The sequence below is a fragment of the Doryrhamphus excisus genome, chromosome 20 (genome assembly GCF_030265055.1).
Source record: "Doryrhamphus excisus isolate RoL2022-K1 chromosome 20, RoL_Dexc_1.0, whole genome shotgun sequence".
Lineage (NCBI taxonomy): Eukaryota > Metazoa > Chordata > Actinopteri > Syngnathiformes > Syngnathidae > Doryrhamphus > Doryrhamphus excisus.
The window spans coordinates 11,965,888-11,993,305 of NC_080485.1; the positions used below are offsets into that span (position 1 = coordinate 11,965,888).

The 27,418-nt window shown below is 40.0% G+C and overlaps 1 protein-coding gene and 2 long non-coding RNA genes across 5 annotated transcripts; 1 reads left to right on the forward strand and 2 right to left on the reverse strand.

Annotated features, from left to right (window-relative positions):
• The first annotated feature begins 795 nt into the window (after positions 1-795).
• Positions 796-23,998, forward strand: LOC131108071 (uncharacterized). 3 transcript variants are annotated; one of them, XR_009120394.1, is made up of 10 exons: positions 796-917; positions 1,959-2,011; positions 2,090-3,534; positions 3,724-3,832; positions 6,830-6,870; positions 10,720-12,010; positions 15,171-15,231; positions 15,391-16,486; positions 16,688-16,737; positions 22,939-23,998. It is a non-coding gene; the product is annotated as an uncharacterized LOC131108071 (long non-coding RNA). The 3 variants fall into 3 exon arrangements; XR_009120392.1 differs by lacking the exon at positions 22,939-23,998 and having other exon boundaries at positions 16,688-18,591; XR_009120393.1 differs by lacking the exon at positions 22,939-23,998 and having other exon boundaries at positions 15,431-16,486; positions 16,688-18,591.
• On the reverse strand, positions 7,302-14,491 carry six3a (SIX homeobox 3a). The gene is made up of 2 exons (XM_058058824.1): positions 13,328-14,491; positions 7,302-11,983 (listed from the first exon to the last, which is right to left on the reverse strand). Exons 1-2 carry the CDS (start codon positions 14,017-14,019, stop codon positions 11,791-11,793), a joined length of 885 nt encoding a protein of 294 aa, XP_057914807.1. The 5' UTR covers positions 14,020-14,491; the 3' UTR covers positions 7,302-11,790.
• Positions 23,999-24,559: 561 nt separating the features above from the next.
• LOC131108054 (uncharacterized) lies at positions 24,560-27,190 on the reverse strand. The gene is made up of 3 exons (XR_009120390.1): positions 26,322-27,190; positions 26,128-26,228; positions 24,560-26,055 (listed from the first exon to the last, which is right to left on the reverse strand). It is a non-coding gene; the product is annotated as an uncharacterized LOC131108054 (long non-coding RNA).
• Positions 27,191-27,418: the final 228 nt, after the last annotated feature.

Genomic DNA, 27,418 nt, shown 5'->3' on the forward strand with positions numbered 1-27,418 from the left:
GAATGAGCACGGCTTCCATCTAGCGGTCGGGGTCGGTAACAGCACCTTAGCTGGAGAGAATACACACAAGGAGGAGGAAGTATGGCTACTCCATCAGGTACACAAACACCTTTCTTCCTCGTTAAAAACGTAATTTAAATAAGCATTCGCTAGCTTGTGAATGCTTTATTTGTATGTATCTATGAAGTTATAGCTATTTTATTTATTTTTTAGCTTGAAATATACTTTCCCTGCAAATGAATCAGAGTTCTGTTCTTTTAATGACATTTTAAGTCTGGGGGATTTATGACTGTGTGGTACATTGATTAGGTAATTTATTTCCTTAACCAAAAAAATAATAATTTTGAATGTAATTTTAGTGGGCTGGCTTATATTTAGTTCCCTTTTCTGTACATTGAAGAGTGACAAAACAAGCTAATATGAGCTAGCTAACAACAGACATCATGGGAAATAGCTATTTTGACTATAGCCCTCACAAAAACTTGTATATTAGCCATGCTACACTGAAAAAAAAAAGATTTTTTTTGGCCCTGTAATTATTACCTCAAATATGATTTTTTATTTACAAGGATTTATTATTTCACTTCTTTTATTCTAAAATCTCACTCTTTATTTAATGCCTTATTTGATGTTTTTGTGTAACTTTGTATCCTCACATTTATATGTAAATCTGATCACTGACACCAAGTAATATTTACAGAACTAATGTATTGATTTTACAACCTGATACCAGATCGTAAAATGTACTTAGGTAACAGCAGTGAACCTGGCCACCTTTTGGCCATTCTGCGCATGCGTCAGAGGATCGTTTGCACTCCCGAGGAAAAGTTTGAGGGCGCCATGTTTTCACGGGAAGCCGGTGGAATACGACATGAACAGTCTTTAACAACGAAATTAATCGATGTGGAGTCATATGGGTATGTCATATGCTGTTCTGACTTTTTTCTGTCACCTTTCCTCATCTGTTTAAGTCACTGTTATAATGTGAAATACTCGACGTTAGCATTAGCTTACCTTTAGCCTGCCAGCTAGCTAGCTAGCTATCGATTGCAAGCTTTGTGGATGTGTTTTCGGTTGCATAACAGGAGATTTTTATGTTTATCAAATCTGTAAGGATTCATTCGTCATATATGTTATTTGATTATTTTTGGCGGTCGCGCAGCAGCAGTGTCCTCGAAGCCATGGGAACGGCGTGCTAGCTTAAACATTTGTTGAAGTATGCTATCGACCTGAGTCTTGTGGATAACCGTGAGGGAGCGGGAGTTTTTGTTTGTGACAAGTATTCCATTCACCAAAAAGTGGAAACATAGGAACTGAATTGCAAAATTTCAGCAACAAGCAGAGCTTGTTCAGGCCCTGAAAATCAATATCAATAATGACTTAAACCTGCCTGGAAGGATTAGAAATTTTGGAGCCAGGTTAGTTTACGGCACCTGTCAAGAATATTTTACGGGAACAATGTGTCATCAGTGTTCTACCAATGATCCAAGTATAACCAAATAAAGGTTAGTTTTAATTTGACATATTAGTAAAGCAGCAGCTTGCACCAACAAAGACGCCTGACTGAGAAGGTAACATTACAATAATACGTGTATGGTTATTTGAATCTGTAAATGGCAGTTTAGCCTATTGTTAAGTTTTAGTTTGATTTTAAAGAGTTGGATAATGGAGTTCCTCAACAATATCCCGTTAGTCTGTAAACAGTGAGGAAAAAAGATTTACCCATAAGTTGTTATTTTGAAAGTTGTAGTTTTGTTTAGGTTAGGTTTCAAGACACAGATGAATAAATATTTGTATTAAAAACTAAGTTGATTTTGAGTGCTTTGTTTAAAAAACAACAAATAATGTCAAGCAGCTTTGTAGTTTAGACTAATGTGCACGCAATCTGAAACCATTGTGATGATTTTAGGTTTTGTATTGTTGTCATAATTAAAATAATTTCTTGATCCATTTCACAGAATATTGAAGGACGTTGACGCTCAAGAATTTGGTCTCAACAGCTTAAGACGAGGTAAGATCACAGTACAGCTGTTGAATGGTTTAGTTATTCATTCATTGATTCATTTTCTATGTCGCTTATCCTCACTAGGGTGGGGGTATACTGGAGTCTATCCCAGCTGACAAGAGGCAAGAGGCGGTGTACACCCTGGACTGGTGGCCAGCCAATCACAGGGCACATATAGACAAACAACCATTCACACTCACATTCATACCTATGGACAATTTGGAGTCGCCAATTAACCTAGCATGTTTTTGGAATGTGGGAGGAAACTGGAGTACCCGGACAAAACTCTCACATGCACGGGGAGAACATGCAAACTCCACACAGAGATGCAACGGAGAATCAAAGCCAGGTCTTTGGTTTAGTTATGAAATGTTTAATTTATTTCACAGGTTCCTCTTCCTTGTATTTTTGTGCACCATGATCAAGTATGTCCTTCCTTTTGATGACCACATACGTATATAAATGGCCCCTCTGCCAAATGTTTTCATTCAATGTGGCCGGCAAGTACAACAAATGTAGTAATGGTGTTCTGGTTTGAAAGAATGTTTTGTAAAAGATGTGTTAAGATAATTTCATTTAATTCAAAGAAGGTCATCTTAAAGAAATACAACACAATCATATTAGAAAAGTGGTGTAGGTGGTAGCTTAAATCTCATGTATATATTACTTACAAATTGCTCCAAATGAAGTAAGGGAAAACTAGTTAAACAATCCTGAAAGGTGAGTATATTTAAATGGATTGTTAAGTAGATTCAAAGGTAGTTTTGAGTAAAATTTACTAGCAAAGAAAGTACCTTTTGTGTCTAAGACAGTACATCTCAAGTAATATTAAAGAGTATTTTTAATTAAACAAATAATCCTTGCTGACAAGTAAATTATACTTGAATATTTCTTAAGTAAAAGTTACTTAGGAATTGTGTGTGCAATTTGTTACCTAGCTTTTTTCAAGTAAATGGCACTCCACATTTTCAGTGTACAGTAATATCACAAATCAGATATTGAAAGCATACTTTTGTAATTATATACATATGATTGTGACTTTTTGCACAGGAAAGGTCATGTACTTTAGTTTTATAGATAAAATGCGTCGGTGTGCTCCTTGTTATCACATGTTAGGCACACGATGCCCTCTGGTGGTGAATATTTGTCATGCCACCTCATTTTTCACCACACTTTTTTGTTTGCACTAAAATTCTACTTTGACTGATTAGTGTTGATGTATGCTGATTGACAGATCATTAAAATAAGTATTAATGAATCAATGTGTATTTATTACTATTACGGTATTATATAGTAATTGATGTTGCACTACAGCCCCAGTATTATTGGGACACTGATATCATATTGTTCAGTTAATTGAGCTATGTCGTGTTTAGAAGGCTATGTCATAGACTTTGTGTCTTGCTGATGTGATTTGTCTGTGGATTAACTTTAATTTTGGTTTCTGTTTTCCAGGTTGTGGACTTGTTAATTGACGAGAAGACAGCAGCTCCTCTACAGTAAGACGTGTGTGAATATAATTGATACAGGTATGACTTACCACTAGATGGCAGCATACACTAATGGCAGCAGTAAACGTTGCATAAGTAATGCATGATAGCAGATGGCGGTGTTTGCATTATAGGAGCACAACATGACATTTAAATGACTGAATGAACTCTTCCTTTTATCCCACCTCTCTCTCTTTCTCTCTCATCTTCCTCCTGCGGGCTTTAAAGGCCATCATCACATCATGAGACATGTAAGACAGCAGCAGTACACGTGAGGATTCATAAAGACATTCTGTCCAGCTGACAGATTGGAATGTGGCGCCTCCTGCGGGTTAAGGTCAGAATTATCTGTAAGACATGTTAGCATACATGTAAGTACAGTACAGAGAAATGTTCCTTATTTTCAAATGCAGAGACGCCACTGCTTTCTCAACCAAACTTGCTCAAATTTTACACCCATCTGCTTGTCAGTCCCCTTAGGCAAGCGTGCCCAAAATGTAGCCTGGGGGCCGTTTGCGGCCCGTGGCTGTTTTTTTTTTATTTGTCCGTGGCACATTCTAAAAATATGATTTAACAAGTAAACTTTTAAAAACATTTTAAACACAGTAAAAAGTCAAAATATTATGAAAAATATATAATATCACAATAAAAAGCCATAAATAAAGAATAACATAATATTCACATCAACTGACGTCCTTTTATTAGCATAAAGTTGAAATATTAAAGAAAAGAGGCTCTCTTGAAATAATGTAACATGAGAAACAAAGAAAATGAGGAATAAAGTTGTAATATTCAGAAAATTAGGATGGGGAAGTTCTAATGTCACAAAAATAAAGTAAATAAATTCCTATTTATCGGAAGAAAATTTACAAGATGAAAATTAAAATAGTTGGAAAAAAACAGCATAAATTGGAAAAAAAGCTGAAATTTTATGAGAAAGCCCAAATATTAAGTGAAAAATGTCAGAATTTTAGTAGAATAAACTTGTAATATTATGAGGAAAAATGTCATTTTAGTAGCATAGGCTTCAAATATGAAAGAAAAAAGTGTATTTTTTGCAATGTGTAATATTATGAGAAGAATACCATAATACCCCCCCCCCCCCCCCCAAAAAAAAAAAAACGATTCAAGACTACATGCCCCTAAGCTAAAGTGGCTGTTTCTGTACAGTGTGTTTAGCTGTGTGAGAAATTTCAAGTCCATACGATTTTAGGGGTTGAATAACAGCGCCACCATGAGGCGTATTTCTCAGAAAAATAATAGCACAGACAATACAATAGGGGTACATGTTTTGGCCTTTTTAAAGTTCTGCCTTTTTATGTCCCACGGTTGAGGAGTAGAAGCGTTACATGACATTCCAAAATGTGGGATTCAGTGGTTTTTCACATGCCTGTGTAAGCCCTGCTACTTTTTTGCAGCCCACCTTTGGGGTTGCAGGCCCAGCAGAAGGGTACATAAAGGGGTGGGCTATATTTACCCTTTCTGGACTGGACTGTACTCTTGCTGGACCAAGATAGTGTGAGCCAGAATGGAGGACGATGCTTGAATAATGCATGTGTATAACCAACCGGGTAGTGGGGTGGGGGTGGGGGGCACCTCGGGACCTTGGGCCGACTTTAAAGTTGCGACTCATGTACAGGAAGGCATTAAAAATAGAACGAGCGGTCGGACAAAACAGTTGGTTTTAGCTGAGGGACCCCCCCCTCTCCCCAATGTGCTGGTTTATTGTATAGTAAGATATATTTTCATGCATCTTTTAACTCCATGCTTCTATGAAAGTCATTAAGATTCTTTTCCTCTGTCACATGGAACAGCAATGATGAATTATGAACAGGATCATGTGACTGTACAAACAAAAGTATTGGGACACCTGGTCGGATGTTGTACGCCCCCGGCAAGATGTTAGAATGTGTCTTTTTGGTATCTTTGTGAAGTCAGGGGTCACCGAGGTTAGACCTGAGATAGTTCTTCCACACCAGACTCATCCGGCCAATCACAGGGCACATATAGACTAACAACCATTCACACTCACATTCATACCTATGGAAAATTTGGAGTCGCCAATTAACCTAGCATGTTTTTGGAATGTGGGAGGAGACCAGACTGCCGGGTGGAGATTCGAATCAGGTCTTCCCTGATCTCCATCCCAAATTTAGGACACTTCAGTAGCCACAAAGCGAGATAATAGAAGTACTATAGCTTCACTTAGGGTCCAGGCTTTGGTCCTCTGCTCCGACTTGTAGTCTCATGGCGGCAGTGGAGGCCATTTTGCCCTCCCCGTCTGTCAGTCAGTCAGTCAGCGTGTTCCTGCATGGCAGGTCTCAGGGTATCGGTGTTCACACATGAAGCAGGGATGCGGGTTCCATTACAATCGTTGCACACATCGGAATCTCTGATCTTGCACTAAATGGAGAAGATGCTTCACTGTCCCAACATCATTTGACTTTTATGACATCAAATTTTGATGACTCACAGGACGTGTGTGTGTGTGTGTGTTTAACTTCACTGGCCTGCCCTTGTGTGTGTGCTGCTAACGTGTGGCGTTCATGTCCCAACTGACATGAAATATAGACGCACTATGTGTATAGTCTCTACACAAAGTTGATATACAGTAGTTACGTCCACGTAGGAAGTGCTTTTCTCTCATTGACTGTTGAATTGTCTGAAATATCTGAACTGTTTTTAATATCTCAACCTTTGATTGCTAATTATCATTAGAATTCACACACTTTTTTTAAATCATAAAGTTTTGCAATTTTACTAAAATATGCTGTTTTTTTCCAAGAAAATGAAATCTAGTTATATATATTTACTTAGCACCCAAAAACTGTGCCTAATATGTCTGAAGACTGAGTGCATATTTGAAAAATTAGAATTAAAATTTAAAAAATGAGTGAATTCAAATGAGCAGCTAAATTAGTTCATCATATCTCCGCTAGATGGCAGTCAAGGAACACGATTGGCTCCCAGCTGCTCTCTGGTCATAAAGATGCCCTCCCGCCCTCACAGCTTAGCTTGCATGTGTTGTGTGTGTGTGTACAAAATTGGACTTTCTGCTGCCGTAATCCATGCCATAGCGTAGTAAATGGGGGATGAATTGATAAGGGCAACCGAGTCCCAGTCAATCCCTGACCTTTTGTTTGGGCTTACTGTGCAAAATGCTCATACGTCACAGCAGGAGGCTTTGGCCTCTCTTCAAATTAATCAAATGTCTGTTATTGATGCTTTAAATGTGCTATGTGCATGTCAGAAATTCATCCATATTGGAAGAAATCATTGGACTACAGGTTTGGCTTTACATTGTACATCTGACACACACTTTTTGTCATTTTAGGCTGCAGACAAGGTGGCAAGAGTGGACTGGAGTTGATTCGGGTGAGTTTATAGCAAATGTTAATAAATCAATACAGTGTAAAATGTTCCTTTGTGCAATGTGGTGCTGCTAGGTTGATCTAGAAGTCAATTAGCATGTGTCCTTAATGGGAATAATGTCAAACACAGGGCAGATGGCTGCATGCAGGGGGAATATGTTTTGCCGTTAAATGCCAAACATATGCTTGTGTTATGTGCGTCTGTGTGTGCGTGCGTCTGCGTGCATGTGAGTATAAGTGGCCGTGCACGCCGTAAGAAGGCCTGAGAACGGCGGGAGAAAACACAGGTGCTCGGGCTCTATTTAAGCTGCTCAGCCCTCTGTCTGCTCGGTGTGCACAGGGCGAGAGATCACAGCTTGCACCCAGTGGCCTACACACACACACACACACACACACACAGCCTCCACCCATACATAGTGGATGCAAGGTTTATGCTCACTGGAGTATAAGCCAGAGCTGGGTTGCTTTCATGTTGTGCTTGTTTTAAAAAGGTGAGCCTGGTGCTATAGCGGTGCACGCTAATAGGCATTCTAGACTATTGCATAACACACACACACACACACACACACCACCACTATACATCTCTGCCCTTTAACCCCTCAGCAACCATTGAACAGAGAAACAATTAGCAAGTGCATGGTGTGTAATGTTGTAACTTGCCAAGTTGACTCCCACATGGCATCATATGACATATTTATATAAATATGTTTGTTGTGTTATTGTAGTACACACTAGACACTTACTGGACACTTGATTAGCTACACCAGCCCCCAAGGGGGTCGTTTATTCATGCTATAACCCCCCCTACCCCAGCCAATACAGTATAAACTCCGCAGTAATCATGAATCGGTGACAAATGTTTACAAGTTTTTAATGTAGTTTTGTTACTTATATATTAAAATAATTGAATGTGAATGCACAAACAAGTCAATTTTTAATAATATGAGATATTTAATGTTTTTATGCCATGTGAATGCCAAAATGATATCATAGTTTTATCCAAGTTAATGATTTTGCACTATTTCTCCACATATAGTACAAATATGCCCATCCCAATACAAGCAGAGATGTTAACTTATGCAATGTTTAATACCATCCGCATACAAAATCTGCCTTCTTATTATCGTGCAGATTTGCACTGCATCCTACTGAGAGTTGTCCCAAATATTTGGGTGGAAGCCTCTCACAAATGAGTCAAAAGGACAGATAGATGGTGTCAATAAAAAAAACGCATCATTACCATTAACACAATAAATTAGGGATATCCGATATTGGCTTTTTTGCCAAATATGTCAATATTATCCAACTCTCAATTTCCGATACCGATATGTGTAACAGGACGTATCTCCTGTGGTGGAATGAACACATATGTGTTGTATACAGCATCGGTTTTTATGATTGCAATACCAATATCAACCGATATTGTACTTTTTCGGTACCCATTATTATCGTACATGCCTACAATAAATGCTTTTGTTTACACTGGAGTGGGGCTACTTAGGGCTACCTAATGTTATGTCCTATGAGCAATAATGCATAATAAGTAATGCACACTCTCATGTGAGGGAGAAAAATATCCCCAGCTGTCAAGCAGAAACCAAAAAAGGCTCATATTGAGCATTAAGGAAGATATGTAGGTCCATCAGTGTCATTATTTGCACTGACCAGGAGCTGATGCTGCTGCTGCTGCATGAATACACACCAATGGGCAAACTTCTGTGCAGTTAAGCGGTGAAATCCGAGAAAAAACAAGGGCAGGGCGAGTTTTTATCACCATCAGATTCCAACCACCTCCTGCCTTCTCTACATAACCCCCTTTGGGATGGGTATGTAGAATTTTTTTTCATCATTTATCAAAGATACTTATTGTAAATCAATATGAGGAGGCTTTTGTGTAAAAAAAAAAAAACATGAAACGTTTAGAAAAAACTGTTATACATTAAAATAGTAGGTTCTCGTCCATTAACTGTAGGATATTTATGTAAAGGAATTCGAATTTGTGTATTAACATACATCAATACAAGGAGTAAAAGTTATGTAAGAAGGCTTGTGTACCAAAATCACTACCTTTTTTCAATTTATTTAATATATACTATAGTAGTTCCCATACTTGGGATTATACTGTTTATAGCTCATGCATCAATGCCACTTTAATCAGTATGAGGAGTAAAACATTAATAGGTATTTTGTGTAACTTGTTAAACTGTAAACTTTTTAGCAAGTATTAGTGTAGTACCTTCCCCTATACATTAACTTTGGGATATTTATGTAAAGGAATTATAAATAATGTTACAAAGACACTTCAATCAATATAAAGAGTCAAAGAACTGAAAGAAACTGTAGAACTTGAATATGCAAGATAATAATAGTTTGCCATACATGAACTTTGCCTACAGCTCATTCATCAAAGACTATTAAAACAATATAAGGAGTAATAAAAGATAAAAGATGCCTTAAGGTGAAAAAGAGATTAAATATGTCATACTAGTAGTAGTGTAATGTTCGACACCCCGATTGTCTCACATTCTTGTCGTTGACTCTCGTGTAAGTATCACACACACAGATTACTCCTCGCTAAGTTCTTTTGTGTGCTGATCCATATTTGACTTGACAGATCACGAACACGACCCCCACCCTACCTTGCCCCCCCCCCCCACCCCACACACACACACACATACACACACACACACTGTTCATGACCCCATACAGAGACGAGCACACACACGCATACACTTTTAGACGTATGTTTGGAGTGACACGCCCAAAACCTCCATGATGCCTTCATTGGTCAACAGAAACATATTTAACACATTTTAACACTTTTAAAACATCACTAAATCCTAATTAAGATACTTTTATGACCATATTTCACTCCACAAAGCTCAGTTAAATATTTAAAAGTGGACTAATGAACAAGTGAGGCACCCTTAATGCTTATTTTTTATTCACGAGTGGTTCATCACTCCTAATAACAATCTCTAATGATAAAAAAAAGTTGCCTGTACTGTATTTGGGAAATATTATTGAGTAAATAATATTATTAAATAATATTTTATTATTAATATTTTTATTTTGAATAATTTTTATTTGAGAGCTTCAGACTTGAATAACTTGTGTGTATAGTACTCAAAAAGATATTTCGATTTTAATCATTTCAGTAATGATAATCGACGTCAGTGGTCATTTGAATGTCTTCGATACTCGCTTAGCATATATGTTTTTGTCCAACTAAATACTGTTAGTTAGAAATAACGTTTAGTGAAAATAGGTCCTATTTTTTCCATTAAAATATGCTGTCTCCTCCTTATGCATCTCATAGTTAATATTTCATTTTCATTATTCTGGCCCCCAAAGAGTACAGTTGCCAGGTAGACTTTTCCTAGTGTGTGTTTAACACCATTTTTGCTTTTGGGACAGCCTTCAAAAACACCCCCCCACACACACAAAAATGCTGCAAGTGTCCTGTAACAAACTGTAGTGTGATTGCTTGGAGATTTAGCCGCAAAAAAAAGAGACTTGCAGGGGAGAAATCCCCCCTCTTTTTCTGAGGAGCAAAGAGGGGGGGAAATGCTTGTCGTCCCGGGAAGAAAAGCTCTTTTGAGAGGGCCACAATGGCAGATTGGGCCAGGGGAGGAGTCCCATCGCGATTAGGCCATTTAATGGCGCGTTTACTTAATTTCTGCATTCACCAGCAAGCGTAAACAAAAGGGGGAAATGGCACTCAGCATTTTTAAGTGCACGGTCGTTGGTCCGAATGTGTGCAGCATAGGTCACATGTGTTGGGAATGTACCTATTTCAATGAACACAGACGCAAATAAGAATTAAGTCTTTTTTGTTCTTGTGTGTTTCCAGCTCCAGAAAAAGAGGAGAGGAGGAGAAGAGGAGGTTTTTTAGGTGAGTTGACAGTGTAACCTGCATGGTGCTTGCAGCCTTAAGCCAGAGATGAGCGTTAATGCCCCCACAATCCAATAATGATCCAATATGAACATGTGTTTAGCCACTTATCATGCAGCTCTAAGCGGATGGGGAAACATTTCATTTACATTTTATATTTCATTATTTAAAAAAAAACACTATTATAGGGTAAATATTTTTAGGGGTAACTATTGTGATATGCAACAACAACAAACGGGCCCTCAGCACTGAAGTGGTTTAAGTTTTCAACAAATATTTTATGTAGGAACACCAAGAAAAGTGAAGGAAAGGGGGATAGAAAAGAGAATGAGACGAGAGGAAGAACAAGAAGGGCAAGGTGGGTGGCGGGGGCAATAATTATGTACAAGCATATTTCTACACGTATATTACACAGCGGGAGAATGATGGCGTTATTTTCGACATATTATATACATCATTCCATATAAAATTTTGAAAATAAAAAATAAAAATCTGATACAGTCATCAACATATTTTGACCCCACAAAGGCAGTGACAGGATATTTTTTTTCTTTAAAAAACAAAAACAAAAAGGTGCTTATATACGACTTGAAATGATTGTCTGATGAACACAAAAACAACAAAAAAAAAGGGGAAAAACGGGATTGCATCTTGTCTGCGTGACGGCTGCTTCAGCAACATCATCATCATCACAAAAAAAGGTGAAAATGTTAAATTCCCTCTGATGGATGCTTCTGATGGAGGATCATCTTGCACTTTGGATGCAAAATGAAGAAGAAAATCAAAATATTCATGCAAGTAGTCTAGTGGGGGACTTTGATGAGGAGGCGTGTGTCCTTTCTGAAAGCGCTTTTAATAAAAAAAAAACGTGCTTTATCTCTTTTTATTCAATATTTATATCAATCGGTCCTTTCCCCCCCATCGTCGATATTTCATAAGTCTTTTTTTTCCTCTCAGGTCCGTTTTCCCTGTAAATATTTCTCTTTTTTCTTATGTGTTTTTTGTGTGTTTTTGTGTTGTTTTTGCGTATCATACGTCGCACTCCGAGTCACTGGAGGTGACGGACAGAATGGAGGTTCCGGTGTCGACTCGCTCCGTCATACTGGACACGCTGGTGGTGGGACTGGCCGCGGTGGAGGGCGACTCCGCCGAGCTGTGAGGGGTGAGGCCGGCCTCCGAGAGGGACCTCATGCCGGCGGGTCCTATTGCTTGGTGCTGGAGCCTGTAGCGGACAAGTGAGAGGAAGGGGGTGAGTTTTTTGCAGCAAAATGAGAGAAATGGCAATTAGACTTTAGAAGGCTCCCTCTTTTCACCACGGACACCCCTCCTCACCGTCGTGCCCCCTCCTGAAAAATAAGGGTCGCCTTTTCTTTGCACCCCCTAGCCGGCCCCAGCCATGCATGCATGCCTCCATCACAAAACACTGCACTGTTTGGAGCGAGTGTCCCCCCCTCAGAACACACACATGAATATGCTGAAATTAAACACATTTCCCCAAATATCTGCAATATTTGGTGCACTAATCATATTTTCTATTCCTCCCTACTCCGTCAACCAAAATAATCCTGCATTTTCCCCCATTATGCTGTGTGTTGCATGAATGAGTGACGTGGTACTTTATTGCAATCATCCTAAATGTTTATCCCCAATCCACTCATCATCATAAACTCACCGTGGCGGGATAATGTCAGCGTGGAAATCTATCTCTTCATTTAGCAAAAGCATTAGAAATAGTCTTCATATGGCTTAGCTCATCTCCAGCATGTGTGTGTATGTGTGTTTGTGTGTATGTGTGTCTTTTTAATCAACTGTAGCATTTTTTATTAGTGGAATGATACCACACTTAATGTTATGAATATAGCCTCTATTCATAAGGATTTAAGTATTAATATCAATAATATAATCAGGGATAATCGTTCTTATAACAATGCAGGGTGACATTTAAAAAAATGATAAATGCAGTTAAAAGTGTGAAGTGGGAGATGAAATAAATATTACCGTAACTGTTGTAATAGACACACAATGTGGGATTTACTTTGTAAACAATTAGTTAAAGGTGGAGAATAATTTTGATCACAAAACTATTTTTTTTAATGTTTGATTATTTTGAATCAATAAGGGTCATATCGTCCAAAATGTAGCAAAATAGAGTAATACAATAGGATCATATTCACTTCTAGTAAGAAAATATAATAATAGTCACCTAATTCTGCAAAACCACAACAGAATAATTTCGTATTTTATCATTTTATTGTTCTTGTATGTTTACATTGCATATATTGTTTGCTTATGATTAAAAGTCATAATGTGCAAGTTCAATGAAATAGCAGTGCAGTAGATGCACGAAATGTTTGCGCCACTTTTGGACGTTTAAAGCAGATTACCTTGTGTGTTTTTATGTTTTCTTTTGCTGACGATTGCCAGCGATATGTGGCGGGCTTGCAAATCCACTCCAGCCGGGCAGCCTGAGCACTCTCCCCCGGTACTCTGGAGCCCATTTTTTGTAACCCGCGTATTTGTGTCCCTTTTTCGAGTGGAAGTAAAGAAGAAGAGCAAATCCACCAACCTGTTCTTGGCCGCCGCGGCTCTGTCTCGTTGCCTCCGGTTCTTAAACCAGTTGCCGACCTGTGTGGGAGTGAGTCCAGTGGCTTGAGCCAGTTCCCTTTTCTTGCTGGGATTCGGATAGGGGTCCTGCAGGTACCACTCCCTGAGCAGGCTCCGCGTCCGCTCCTTGAAACAGTGCGTCTTCTGCTCGCCGTCCCAGATGGTCCGAGGAAGCGGGAACTTCTTCCTCACCCGGTACTTGTCCACGGGACCCAGAGGGCGTCCGCGGAGTTTCTCGGCCTCCTGGTAGTGCGCCTCCAGCCACATGGCTTGCAGCTTGCCGTGCGAGTCCTTGGTGAACTTGTGGTTCTCCAGGATGTGGTAGAGGTCCCTGAAGTTGCCCGTGTGGAAGGCCACCACGGCCCGGGCGCGCAGGATGGACTCATGCTTGTTGATGGCCTCGCACGCTCCGGGGGCCACGGGCAGGGACCAGAGGAAGCGACCCAGCCGCTCGATGTCCCCGGTCTCCTCCAGCGTCTCGCAGACGCTCGCCACCTGCTCCGGGGAGAAGTTGAGGGTGGGTAGCTGGAACATGGACAAGTCTTCCGGGGACCGGGCAGCGGGCGCGCTGTTCGCCAAGAGCAGGGGGCGATCAGCGAAGTTTGGCAGGAAGAAATGGGAGGGATAAAGCTCTAAAGGCGATCGGAAAACCATGGAAATGACCTGAGAGACGAACCAAAATTATGGAGAAAAAAGAGGGGGCGAATCGCCCGACGAGAGCCACGGCGAAGTTGCTCGAAAAAAAAAGGAGATCGAATGATTCAATGGCTATCGCCTAATGACACCAGCCTCATAATATCTCCCCCCTAAATCCGCCGTTGAGTGTAGCATTGAAACATTTTGTTTCCCTTTTCTATTGGTCTTCTTGGTGTCGCTGCGCCGTTGCCATGGCAGCGCTGCCAATCACTGTCAAGCGTGCCAATCATTAGCCAGTACGTAGCGAGAGGCTTTCACCACCAGTGCCGCGCACACGGGGGGTTATCAGAGTCTTCCATCTCCACGGCAACCCCCCCGCCCCTCCCTCCGTCTATCCCAGCCTAACATCCGTAGCCTTCTCCGCGGAATGAGCAATTAGAGGGTGGAATATTATTGCCGTCTTTAACGAGGCTCCTCCAAGCCGGAAAAAGGGAGGACGCGCAGCCTGCAGGAGGATGGAGGGAGGCGACTCAGGAGGCTTTAAATCGCAAATGGCTCGCAACTCGGGAGGACAAAGCAACATTTTCGTGCCGATTTTCTTATTTATTTGTTTTATTTGTGTCTTTTTTTTTTGCAGTTGAATTCAGGTCAGGATGGGGCACCGTATAGAGGCCGGCTCTCCCTCTACGGTCACCGGCTGCTGCGGGTCCCGGTGCAGTCTGAACTCTGACGCCGCTCACCCCCGCCTCTCGGCGCGGCCCCCTTCGTTTACAAGCCCAAATCTTTATCAATACTCGATTAAAGGCAAGTCAAGTGCTCGAAAACTCACTCATGGGGGCACTTTTGAGCAGCCGGTTGATCCGCTAATGCTTTAAGACACGATCCATGTCCACATCCTCGGTCACAGGACTCGGCTTTAGTGCGGTAGCCGAGGCGGTGTGATTTTCATGTTTGCGGCTCATATTTAGACAGCGTGTTAAAATCGCGCCGGGGCGAATAGTGGCGCGCATTGTGAGAGCTGAGCTGCTGCTGCGTGGGGGCCGTGCACGATTCGAGACGCCTAATCTCACCTTCCAGAAAGCTGACATAATGATCCTAAGCCGCATTTGCTGCAAAATCATTCTGGAATTCAAAACTCCCCCCTTCTCTCTCTCCCTCTCTCTCTCTAGATGTGCACCTTCTCCTGAGCTGACCACAGACTGAAGCTTGGACTGGACACAAGTCAGTAAAGTGAGTCTAGACTTATCCTCTTGTGCGTAAATGCACCCATTACGCGTGGACTTTTACGCAGCAGAAACATTATACTACTTGCAAACATAATTCTGACCACGTAGCTGCAGGATAAGGATATTTGTGTTCTTTATTTGTATGTGTGTGTCTGTGTGTTAGTGTTAGGACCCAACCTGTCCACTTTGTTACTCTCCTGAAGCTCATCCAGGAAGGGTAATTCCAAGTGGCACCGTTTGGAGAAAGCTCCCTGGACTGGAAGTAAAAGGCTGGTATTTTCACGCTGGGGTTAAAGCCAAGCCTCACACACACACACACACACACACACACACACACACACACACACACACACACTAAATGAAGTTACAAGTGAAGGCTTAGCACCACTAGAGCCTAATATGCAAAGCCTCCTTACCTGACTGGCTCTCCTGGTGCACCAATTTAGGTGTCCACCATTGAAAGCAAAGCTGCAGGTATTATCTAGCATTATGTTTTAGTGGAGCCTCTCTCTCCCTCTCTCTCTTTTTTGGGGTGGGGTTGCCCCTCGCAGGCAATTCGGAAATCACTCCTATAGAGTGGACAAGAGGTGAAATGCAAAACCTGAATGGAGGGAGTGAGGGGAGAGAATGGGGAGTGGGGCATGGGAGTGCTAATTCACATTCTTTTACGCGCCTTTTGTTTACGTTAAGCATGTAATTAACACCCCCCCAAACAAGTTTATTCACCTGCCGCTAATTGTGTGTTTATCCGAGGGCTTACTCAATGTTCCGAGCAGCGGGGGGGTGGGGGTGGGTGTTAGTCTTGAATGCACAGGCAGTGCATTTATTTATGTTGAGTGTAACACAAACACTGCAGTGTTGATTGCGCGCATGGGACGTCCAACTCTTACACATATAAGTTAAAAGTGCACTCATTCCGCAATTAATATAACATTCATCCGATGCGGCTTGCTTTGCGACACTCGGGAGCTCAATGATGGCTGTTAATTGACCAATTAGTGCTTTTATTGCAAGGGCCGTCCTGTTCCGTGTATACGGCAAATAAACAAAGCTGCTGTGACGTCATCGGTGAGGGAGGAGTGCAAAGACAGGAGAAATGTGTCAAAGTGAAAAGAAGGTAGCAAGTTTTATTTGTGACCTCTGTGTGTGTTTGTGTGTGCATGCAGATGTGTACGTGCACGCCCCTCCCTGACGCGCGTGCACACAGGAGAGAGACAGCCTGCGTGGCCACAACGTGCACATAAAGCAGCACAGCCACGGTAAGTAAAGACTGAATTAGGACTTATTCATTATTGGATCGCTTCCTTAACTTGTGTATTTTTGCATGCTGGTGTGTGTGTATGTGCATGGCATTTTTTTGCATTATTAAATTAAAGGATTTATATTTTTATGGCTGCATATGTATGAAGATTTTTTTTAATATGAATTTATTATTTGTACTTTTTTTCCTTCTGGTCTAGTTTGTAGTTGAGCCATCGTGGAGAGGACTCAATGCAAAGAGCGTCACCATGTGAGTATTGCCGTTTAAAAAATGATTAAAGAAATGTTTAAAATGTTTAAAAAAATATTGAAACACTTAAAATTATGATTTTCATTATTTTTGTCAATTTAATTCTGAGCTGGTAACGTTAGGTTTGCAGGTTTTATTTGAGAATGTGTAGACTCGTTGTGATAACTTTATTTATTATTATTGTTATTATATTATTATTATTATTATTGTTATATAACTTTATTTTTCATAATTTTATAAAAGTTTATTTGTCTGCATGTTACATGTGCAAAATGTATATATTTTTTAAAAGGGCTTTTTTAAAAAGGGTTAGTAAAAGTAAAAGTAAAACATTTGACTTTTTTTGTTGCTTAATTTTATTTACATTACATTTATTTTAGAACATTATTTACATTCATATTTCCTAGAGGTCATAGTGACGCAGCTATTTTGAAGCCTAATTTCATATCATCCTATTATATTGTACGTGCATTATGCATAAAGGCATTTGAAGAGCTGCAGCCCTCAAAATATAAACGCCATAAACCACAACAACTTGGAATGGGGCTAATATATATATATTATATATCCTATATTTACACCCAAGTATTAAAGCAGAGTTTCAAGCCAACTTTCTAAAGTCCCCCCCTGCTCTTGTGCTGCTGTATAGTTTGCATTGTGTGCTCTCATTAGGGGGACTTCCTGGCAGGGCAGGGCGCTTGTATCGGAGCTGTCCAATCAGTGCATTTACACGGCTTGTTAGCGACAGTTAATGAGGGCTCCTCCCCCTCTTCGCTCCTTCTTCCTCTCCTCAGCATTAACATTCATACATTGTGTCAACTTCTAATGAAGCTGCCAGCAAAAAGCCTCCAAGTTTGAGTTGCATCTTTCACTGCAGGTCTGCATGCTTTTGTTTCACATCATCATCATCATCATCACCATCACCATCATCATCATCGGCGTGTGTAGAGCCGGGTGAGCTGTATGATGCATGCATGACAGATCCGCCATTGTTGCCTGAATGAGGCTTGACATGTTGCCTCTGCAGACGCGAGTTCACTTTTGCAAAACGGAGGGGGCGGTGCCCTCTGTCAGGCCCCTCCCTCTGCAACCACCCTCCACCTGCTGCACCCCCACCCCCCTTCTCCCTGTAGCACCACCACCAAAGCCATACCATCCGCACATCAGTGCCCTTCAATTCAGGTACAAACAGTGGCGAGTGGTGGACCCCCCCCCCCCCCCCCCTTCCCCCCACCTCCAGAGACACCACTTAAAAATCAATTAGGACTCCTCTGGCACCATGACACAAACAGGTGGCCCAGCTCCTACATTTTGGATTACACATAAAGTGCTTACAGTATTTGACTTACAGGACATCATTTTTTATTTATTATTAATAAGCTCATGGAATAGTTTCCAAGATTTCAAAGTTCCTCATTGGCTCATGATGTGATAAGTCAAATTGTCAGAACTTTCAAAAGAGATGATACGTACCCCAAATGGCCATTTTTATTATGGGGAAAATGAGATTACTAACACATATTGTTATTTAGCTCTACTGTGACTATTATTTATAGGATGTGATATTATAGTTCTAGCCTTGATACAGGAAAAAGCATGGGAATTTTACTTTAGCTTGACAAATTCCATGAAACATCACATTTATACTTCAACATGTCTGAAAATTAGTAGTAAGAACTTAAATAAAGATATCATAAATATTTCAATTCATTGCAGTCTTTTCTAATGATGTATTTTTGGTGTAGAGGGAGGAAGTGGTGGAGGAAGGGGAATCCTTCCCATGCAGGCCTGCTTGTTCAGTCTTCCAGGTAGATGGTCTGATGCGGAGACATATAAATATAGCATATATATATATATATATATATATATATATATATATATATATATATATATATATATATATATATATATATATATATATATATATATATATATATATATATATATATATATATATATCAGATGAATAGCCTCCAGCTTTACATATGAGGCTCGGTGTCATCTTCCATCCAACCGCTCCCTTGGGACTTTTTGGAGAAGTTAAAAAGAAAAACTTCAGCACTGTGTGTGTGTGTGTGTGTGTAAATGAAGGTTAGTTAATAAATCTTACTGTTCTTAAATATGCTTTAATTAATGTGCTCATTTTTAAATGAGTTTAGGAGGAGGTAACTTATGACTTTTTTTATGACTTAAATTTTTTTTGGGGGGGGGCATGACTTTAATTACATAACTATGAATTTTATAATTTTTTAAATTGTTTTGAGAACTCATGTTGCTACTTTTTGGGGTCTATTTCTAATACTTTATCCCTCTTATATATGAGGTCAGCAAAATATAAACGGCTGTAATGGTGCAATAGACAATGTTGTTAAATTAATACTCAATAAAAACTGATCATCTTTGTAAAGACACATTTTTTTTTCAAACAGCCCTTGTACTGGAATTTATTGGATAGTAATCAAAATTCACACATTTTAACTTTTAAATAAGTTTATTCGACGTCATGATGCAATCATAATTATTAATAGTTTCATATTTTCTTTATTTAATGCATGTCAGGAGCGTGATTATACAATTTAAAGATGGATAAATAGCTAGTTTTTGTTAAACTTTAGTTACTTAATAATGATAATAATAATTACATGAACCTAAATCAAATTAATTTTATAATAATTGAGATTGTTGTTTCTCAAGGCTGAACGACGTCATTATTCCTGTGTGTGTGTGTGTGTGTGTGTGTGTGTTATGTCTCAGTTCTTGTTGTCCTAACAGTATCAGTACTTTGTATCTCTCCCCACGCACACCCACCGACAGCCATTGAGACCATCGTGTTTTCATTCGCTTGGTGGGACTCGAACACGGACACACATACACAATTTCTTCCTAAAAGCCACACACATACTTTACTGGTGGTCCTCTGACTCACAGACTTATTATCGTCTTCTGGTGTTGCGAGTCCTTTTCTTATACATGTTATGATGATGATTATTATTATTTTTATGCGTGCGCGTGTGGCAGATGTCACGGCGAGACCACGATGTTTACGTCGCGTGGATTTAAGCAGCAGCCATTATCCATCCTTATCAAACATTTATGCGTGGCAGCTGTGTGTGTGTGTGTGTGTGTGTGAAGACCCCACCCCCAAGTCTCATCTCAGGCGCCCACGACCTTTTTACACCCATTGGCCGGTTGACTTGTCCTCTTTTAACATTTATCACATAAACACCCTCGACTTTGGAACACACACACACACACACACACACACACACACACACACACACACACACACACACACACACACTGTGCATGCCAGAAATCCACTCCCAGTTACACCTTCACTCCAATCAGATCTCGTCCAGTTATGCTGCATAAAAAATATAATAATGCTGACTTAATTGGCTTCATCATACTGAAAGCTGCTTTTTATATTTTGCTTACACACACAGACCTCTCTGACTGAATTATTGATATATTATCAGATATACATACTACTGGTCCTACTGGGATGACTGGAAAAATGCGAAATAATAATTGGACATTACAGTGAAAGGGACACAAGGATAACAATAAATGACAAATAAATACACAATCCAGTCATTGCAATAATAACTTCCATTGAAGCCTCCTTGGGGTTCATTTGATTGACCCCCATTTAATTAAGGCCCTTAAAAATAGGACGACATTAACTTAGTGAAAATAGAAAAGTAACCTGAAATTATTATTAAAAAAACATAGAAATAATGAATTAGGAGGCTTCATTTTGATATTTTGATCACATTTTTTATGTTAATTGTTTCATATATTCATATGCCCTCTATAATGCATTTAGTATAATCGAATATGAAATTCAATTAAAAGTATTTATTTTTTTAATAAAACAAAGGAAATTATAATATATCCAATATATTATAATATATTATAGTAGAATGTGTAGGGTACATTATGTGAGAGGTGTGTTGTTGCAGCATCATAGAGTATTTTCTCCCCCCCCCCCCCACCCCCCCGCACCCAAACAGTGCGTGTGAGTGAGTGTCGTGCAGAGGTAATGGGAAGTAGTCGGAAGGTGAGGTCGTGGGTTCACGGCGGGGTTAAAGAGAGCCGTCCACGGCTCCTATTTGACCCTCAAGCACTCCTCCACATGGGGGCTTCCTTCCTATACAGGAGGATGCTTCCACGCACATTTTTGCACCTCCTGTTTGTTTTTTTTTTCTTTATGACATGCGCATACCCCCCCTCCCAACCTCACCTCCACCCACATACACACAGGAAAACATCCAGCACCCCCCACGTCATTTGACATCCCTGAGAAATCTTTTGTGTTTTCCAGTTTATTTTTAGCCTTGCATGCAACCGGTTGGTCGACCTGCAGCAAACCAACTAACCAACCCCCTCAAGGCTTTTGGATTACGTCACCAGGAATTATTTCTGTTCTAAAAAAACACTTAAAACTATGAACTGTGGCCAGTATCAACCGTACAGTCAGATATCATTTTATAACAATAATTATAGGCTTTAAATTCATATTTGCTGATTTAATTGTCTCAGCCAGGCCTTGGAAATTGATCAAAGATATGCTACTGATAAAATGCTAATGTATTATGCCAAAAAAACATGAAAAAAATATGTAAATTATCCAGCACCTATTTGTAATTACCATAAAACAAACTGTTTTCACCAGATATCAAATATTACCACATATGAAATATTCCAGAAAGTAGGCCTTTTCCGACTATTAATGAAAAGTTGCAGCTGCTGTAAGTCAACCAGCACTTGACCTTTCACCTCAGGCATATTCGGCCTCTAATGCCCTTTAAAATGATCCTGGAGCAAAGAAACGTCCTTGAATGTTTGCATGAGATTGTCAGTAAAGTCCATGCTAATGCTGTTTGTGACTGACACCTTCTGATTGGGCTTCCATATTCTTAAAGCGAAAGCCATAATGTGACATTTTCCTGCGACACAAATGACAATGTCAATTAACAGCATATCCAATAAAATATACATTTAATCTTTACCTTGGCGTATGTTTTTATTTCATGTTTTCTTATTTTATTTGATTGCATGATGCAATCTTGCTAAATGTGTTACATGGAATTGATTACCAAGAGTATCCGTATCCACTAGCATGATGCAATGGATATATTTCACCTCTTTAATGACGATTTCTACAAATATTTGCGTTGTTATTGTTACATTGTTGATATTGTCATATTTACCCGTTGTTGTAAATTGTTTGCAAACTCCATTAGCACCATTAGTAGTTTTTGCTTTTGTTGCACTTTCGTTTGCACAAATAATTGCATGTAATAAAAGGGAATAATTGTATTCGTTTTCTAGTATTGTTAAATAAGTATTGTATTAGCATTCAAGTAAAAACGATGACTACTTGGTATCGGCTTGATAACAAAAGGTGCCGTATCGGCCAGTTAGATGAAACATATTTGAGAATGTATTATTAGGGAACGTGATCTGGGTTCATCATACTGATGATGTGTTGTTCCAATAGTAATCCTGCTGGATGAAAACTGGATGAAATGATATGAGTTTGGCTTAGGTAAAAGGTAAATTAACAGTTCATTCAGAAATCCAAGTAAATGATGCCCTGCTGTAATTCTATTCCATAAAAACGCCATCTGAACAGAGTGTGACATCTTCACTATAAGTCAACATCTCTGCACTGAGGGAATCAAAGACCTGCAAGGTCAACGGGATGGCAAAATGAAAGAGCGACCATGAGGAGGAGACATCACATATCCTCAAAGCGGGTTCTCATGGGTTGTACGTTGGCACTGCGACCGCCTGTTTGATTCCGCCGTCCCCTCATCTCGTCCTCCTAACCACCTTGTCTCAGTCTTTTTGTATTTACTGAGAATGAGATGGCCACACTGCAGACAGTCGGTAGAGTCTGGTCGTCTGCCTATCGCCGCCTCGCCATGACACCCCAGGAGAGAGACACACACACACACACACACACACACACACACACTTGGCTGTCAATGAGTCTATCAGAGAGGCAGGTAGACAGCTGGGTGTTACCCTAAATCCTTTCCGCTCTCTCTTCCTGTCCCTCTCCTCAGTCTCCTGCCGGCTGCTCCCTTCCTCTTATTGGATGCATTAGTGAGCCCACACACACTAAAAACACCCCCCTACCCCTCCTTAAAAAAATAAACTGTCCCACTGGTGTCTTTCTCTCTCAATCAGACCTTGTGCAGCACCACTTCACCCCACAGGGCCCACATTCTCCACATGGCTGCATGCCGGATGCTTTGTCACATCCTTGGAAAGACAGTACCCCCCCATCCACTGACTCATCCTGCAAGGCTGGTTTCCCATCAGCCCTTTGTTTGGCTGGCTGATGACCTCACCATGATGAGGACAAAGAAGTATCAGGACCCTGGCCTTGACACCTACAGGAACGTGAAAATGAAAATGTCTAAATCTGACAAAAATGACTAATCCTCTTTCTGCTTTTTTTCTTGGTGATTTTGAACTAAAATGGGGGTGTCCAAACTTTTTGTGTAAACAGGCTAAAAAAATGTTGTTCGCAGGAGTTATGTTCTGAGGTCATCCACAAATAGCAAATAAACAGGAGTAATTGAGAACATTTACATTTTGACACTTTAGTATTGAAGTTAGTCTTTATTCAGTTTAGTTAATGTCATTTTATTACTTATTTTTTTATTAATTTTATTAATTTATTACTTGCTGCCAGTGGTGTCATTAGGCCTATTTTAGGGCTGCTGTCCCCTTGATATTTTTTATTGATTTTTATTTATTTATTTTATTTTATTTTTTTGCAAAAAAAATCTCTGACAAATTTTATATAATGGGGCAAAAGCAGGCCTACTACTACTACTATTAGTAGAAGTAATAGTAATAATCAGAAGAAGAATAATGATGATAGTAATAATAATAGGCTAATTAATAATATAATAATGATTATTATATAATTGGTGGTATATAAATGGTTGCAGAGCTTGAGCAGTGGTTTTGCAGTGTAAATTGTGTGTACTTGTGTAAATTTAATGGTGGCCTAAAACAATTGAGTATCTCTAAATCTGTACTAAATCTGTCCAAAGTGGGAAAGTTATATCCCGGTTCTTGTTTGTTTTTGTTTTTTGGATTTCAAAATCCTGTCTACAACATTCATTCATATCCTGAGCATCTCCAGGGGGCTAAGCCCCCTCGTCTTCAGAACCTAGTGACACCGCTGCCTGCTGCACCGGGAGTCCGGGGGACTGAAATTTTACATATGCTGTATGTCGAGCATGTATAGCATATTTAACAATAAAGTTGACTTTGACTTTAACAAAGCTTGGATTATGCTGTGTTCTTCTCCAATTTTGGATCAATATTTCAGTAAAATTGAGTTAGATTAGATTCATCCCCAAAGCACTCACCATCTCTTTTCAATTGCCATTGTTCACTCAAAACATAACAAACTAAATGCATAGAACAACCCCGGAGCTAAAGACAGCCATTTAACAACATTTAGTCCTAACCGTACATATGTTGTCATTGTAATGTAACATGTCGTCCATATTCTATTCTGTGTTTGCTAAGCACAAGAAAAGCACTCAATGGAAGCCATGGTGGCGTTGCCTGGCGTTGCCTTGACTAACAATTACAAGTAAAACACACCAAGTACTTGTGTTACATTAAAATCCCTCCCTCTCTTCCTCATGTAGCTTAGCATTGAGCTCCTTGTGGTCTTTCTGTCTATTGTTGTTATGCTATAAAATCAAAATCTAATTACTTTTTGCACCCGCTTACTATAGTACCCTTAAATCCTGCTTGGGTGTAACTTTTTGGAACGCCTACATTAGTGTACTTGAAGTAGCAGCATTTGTGTGCGTGTGTGTGCGTGCTGGCCAATCCTAATCCTCCATTTCCAAAAGCGGTTGCTAAGGTTACAAATTACCTTTGGTGCTGGTAAGTGGTTTCTTTCATGACACTGGATGCCCTAATCCTTTTTTTTTTTTTACTGAATACATATTTCATTTAGGATTAGCACAACAACGGATACAGTTGTTCTTGCAATATTGCCACAGCTCTTGCTTTGTCTCAGCACTTGCGCGTCCCAACATCCAATGCATTAATACAAATGATAACTCCACTTTTATTATTTCATCCAAAACTCTCATGATGTGACTTAAAATGAAACAAAAAGATGAACATAAAAGCTGAAGCTAAATCAGAATACTACCGAATTAAAGATTTTGAATACAGAATATTAACATGCAAACTCAGCACACAAACTCCAAAGCGGAGAATCAACTGTGTGGCCTACGTGCTAACCACTCGAGCACCGTGCAACACAAGTGTTAAGACGCACCTTTTAATTAATAAATGGTTTGATTAAATCTCTTAATTGTTCGCACTGGGAGACATTTTGGATGATGCCTAAAAACCTGGTAGTTTGTCCAGACAGTATTTTTGAATTCCTCAAAAATGTGAGTAAAAATGCATCACTAACGAGGAATATAATGCTAATTTGTTATGTTTAGAACCCATAGCTTAATTCAAACCCCCTACGCAAAACTATGCAGTCATCCCTCGTTGATCGTGGTTAATTTATTACATACCCGACAGTGGAAGAAGTAGGATTCAATATTAACAAATTTTTTTAGAGCTCTCTTGACATGAAGTAGCACCCCTATAGTCACTTTTACACTCATATTACCAGTATATTATAAGTATAGTACGTAGACATGAAAAGGCATAATAACTCACACGCTGCTTATTAAAGAACATAATGTGGGTTGATTGCGTAGCATTAAAAAAAAATTGACATCAGTCTATCATGCCTATCATACCCTATGAAATACCCTATGATGTTTTTCACTTGATTCGCACAACCGCTATCTTTATTTACATCACCATAGTCCACCTAAAGCAGCCATCATTTATTCATAAACGTTATAAAACATCTTTATTTGAGATTTGACAATGTGTCCCCGTTAGCGATGCTATGCTATTCTGTCACTTATATGTATACCTTCATACATCCATGCACTCATGCAGACAGAACATCTTTCTTCTTTGTTTCATCTCTTACATCAACTTGAAGAACCTGTTCCTTGTCATTTTCTGCTCTAGAATTGACGCTTTGGTTTTTCTGGCTCATAACATGTCAATTCTGGGAAGACCAAGACGGGGCAGCACGTGGATCCACATGCTCATTTCTTCAACGCTGATCATCTGTATCTCTCTCTGATGTGTGAATTCTTCAAAGACTCATCAATGTACTATGAAAAGTATTCCAGAGGATTCCAGTTTCTACAAATTGGGGGGGGGTCCGCTTGGACGTCAGGAGGCCTGGGTAGCAGAAGTTGGAATCTATGAGTCCCACAAACAGTCAATGAGGTGATAATGAACATAATATCGTACCTGCTGATCTGGAGGATGAAGGTGTTCCGGTTCATCTTTGTTGGTCAGGTCGTCTGATGATCCTCCTGACTCGTCTTCTGAGCTTTCCCGCTTTTTTCCAGCTGGAGAAATTAATAACTACATTAATTCATTTACATAAGAAATGTATTAAATATGTTTATTACCCTACAAAGGGGCAGAAATGGAACACAAACCACAAACTACCAGACGATAACTGATTGTCATCGCTCGGATCGGCGGATCTCAGTTGCTTCCTTCTGACTCCTCCTCTTCCTCCTCCTCCTCCTCCTCCTGTGTGCGGCAGCGTGGAGAAGAAGCTATTAAAGTGGCGGCAAATGGCTTCTTGGGTGACATTTGCTGACATTCAAGGAAGTGCATTTATCAGTGTAGTACGGTTCACCTTGGTGAATGAAGTCCATTTGTGCAGCCATGATGGCCCAGTCGCCGTCGCTCGCTCTCTAGACCCCCCCCCCCCCAACCCCCCTCCCTCAGTCCTAAGTGGAGGCCACGTGCACGGGGGAAATGGCGAGGTGGTGTGCGGCTTTCTCAGCGGCTCTCAAATGTCATGACGGAGAAATGGGGAAAAAAAAATCTTTAATGGGCTAAGTGTAGCCTCTCCTGTCGTGACTTGTCAGGTAATCAGAAATCTCCTCACTCCCCCTCACCTCAAGGGCCGCGACACACCACTAATCACTCCATAAAACAACCCGAGACGGGAGGAAGGGACAGGAAGTCTGCGTCTGATAGCGTCGTCTTCACTCATTGGAGAGGCTGCCAATGTTTAGCCTGGTCATTATTGTTTAAGCCCAACATGACACCTTTAAAAAAAAAATAAATAAGAGGTGCACATTGCATGTAAGTGAAGGCATGGCTGACTCCATGAGAACAAGGCCACAAACCTGCTGACCCCCCCGACACTTCTCTATGACTCATGTTTGATATTATACATTGTCTTGTGTTCTTATTCATGTATGATCATGGTTATCATAATTATTATAGTATTGTTGCATGCGCTCAAAATGTTTAAAAAGTATTGATACACACACTGGGCTGCATGGCGGATGAGTGGTTAGCAAGCAGGCGTCACATTTAGGAGACCTGACTTCAATTCCACACTCGGCCATCTTTGTGTGGAGTTTGCATGTTTTCCCCTTGCATGCGTGGGTTTTCTCCGGTTTCCTACCACATTCCAAAAACATGCTAGGTTAATTGGCGACTCCAAATTGTCCATAGGTATGAATGTGAGTGTGAATGGTTGTTTGTCTATATGTGCCCTGTGATTGGCTGGCCA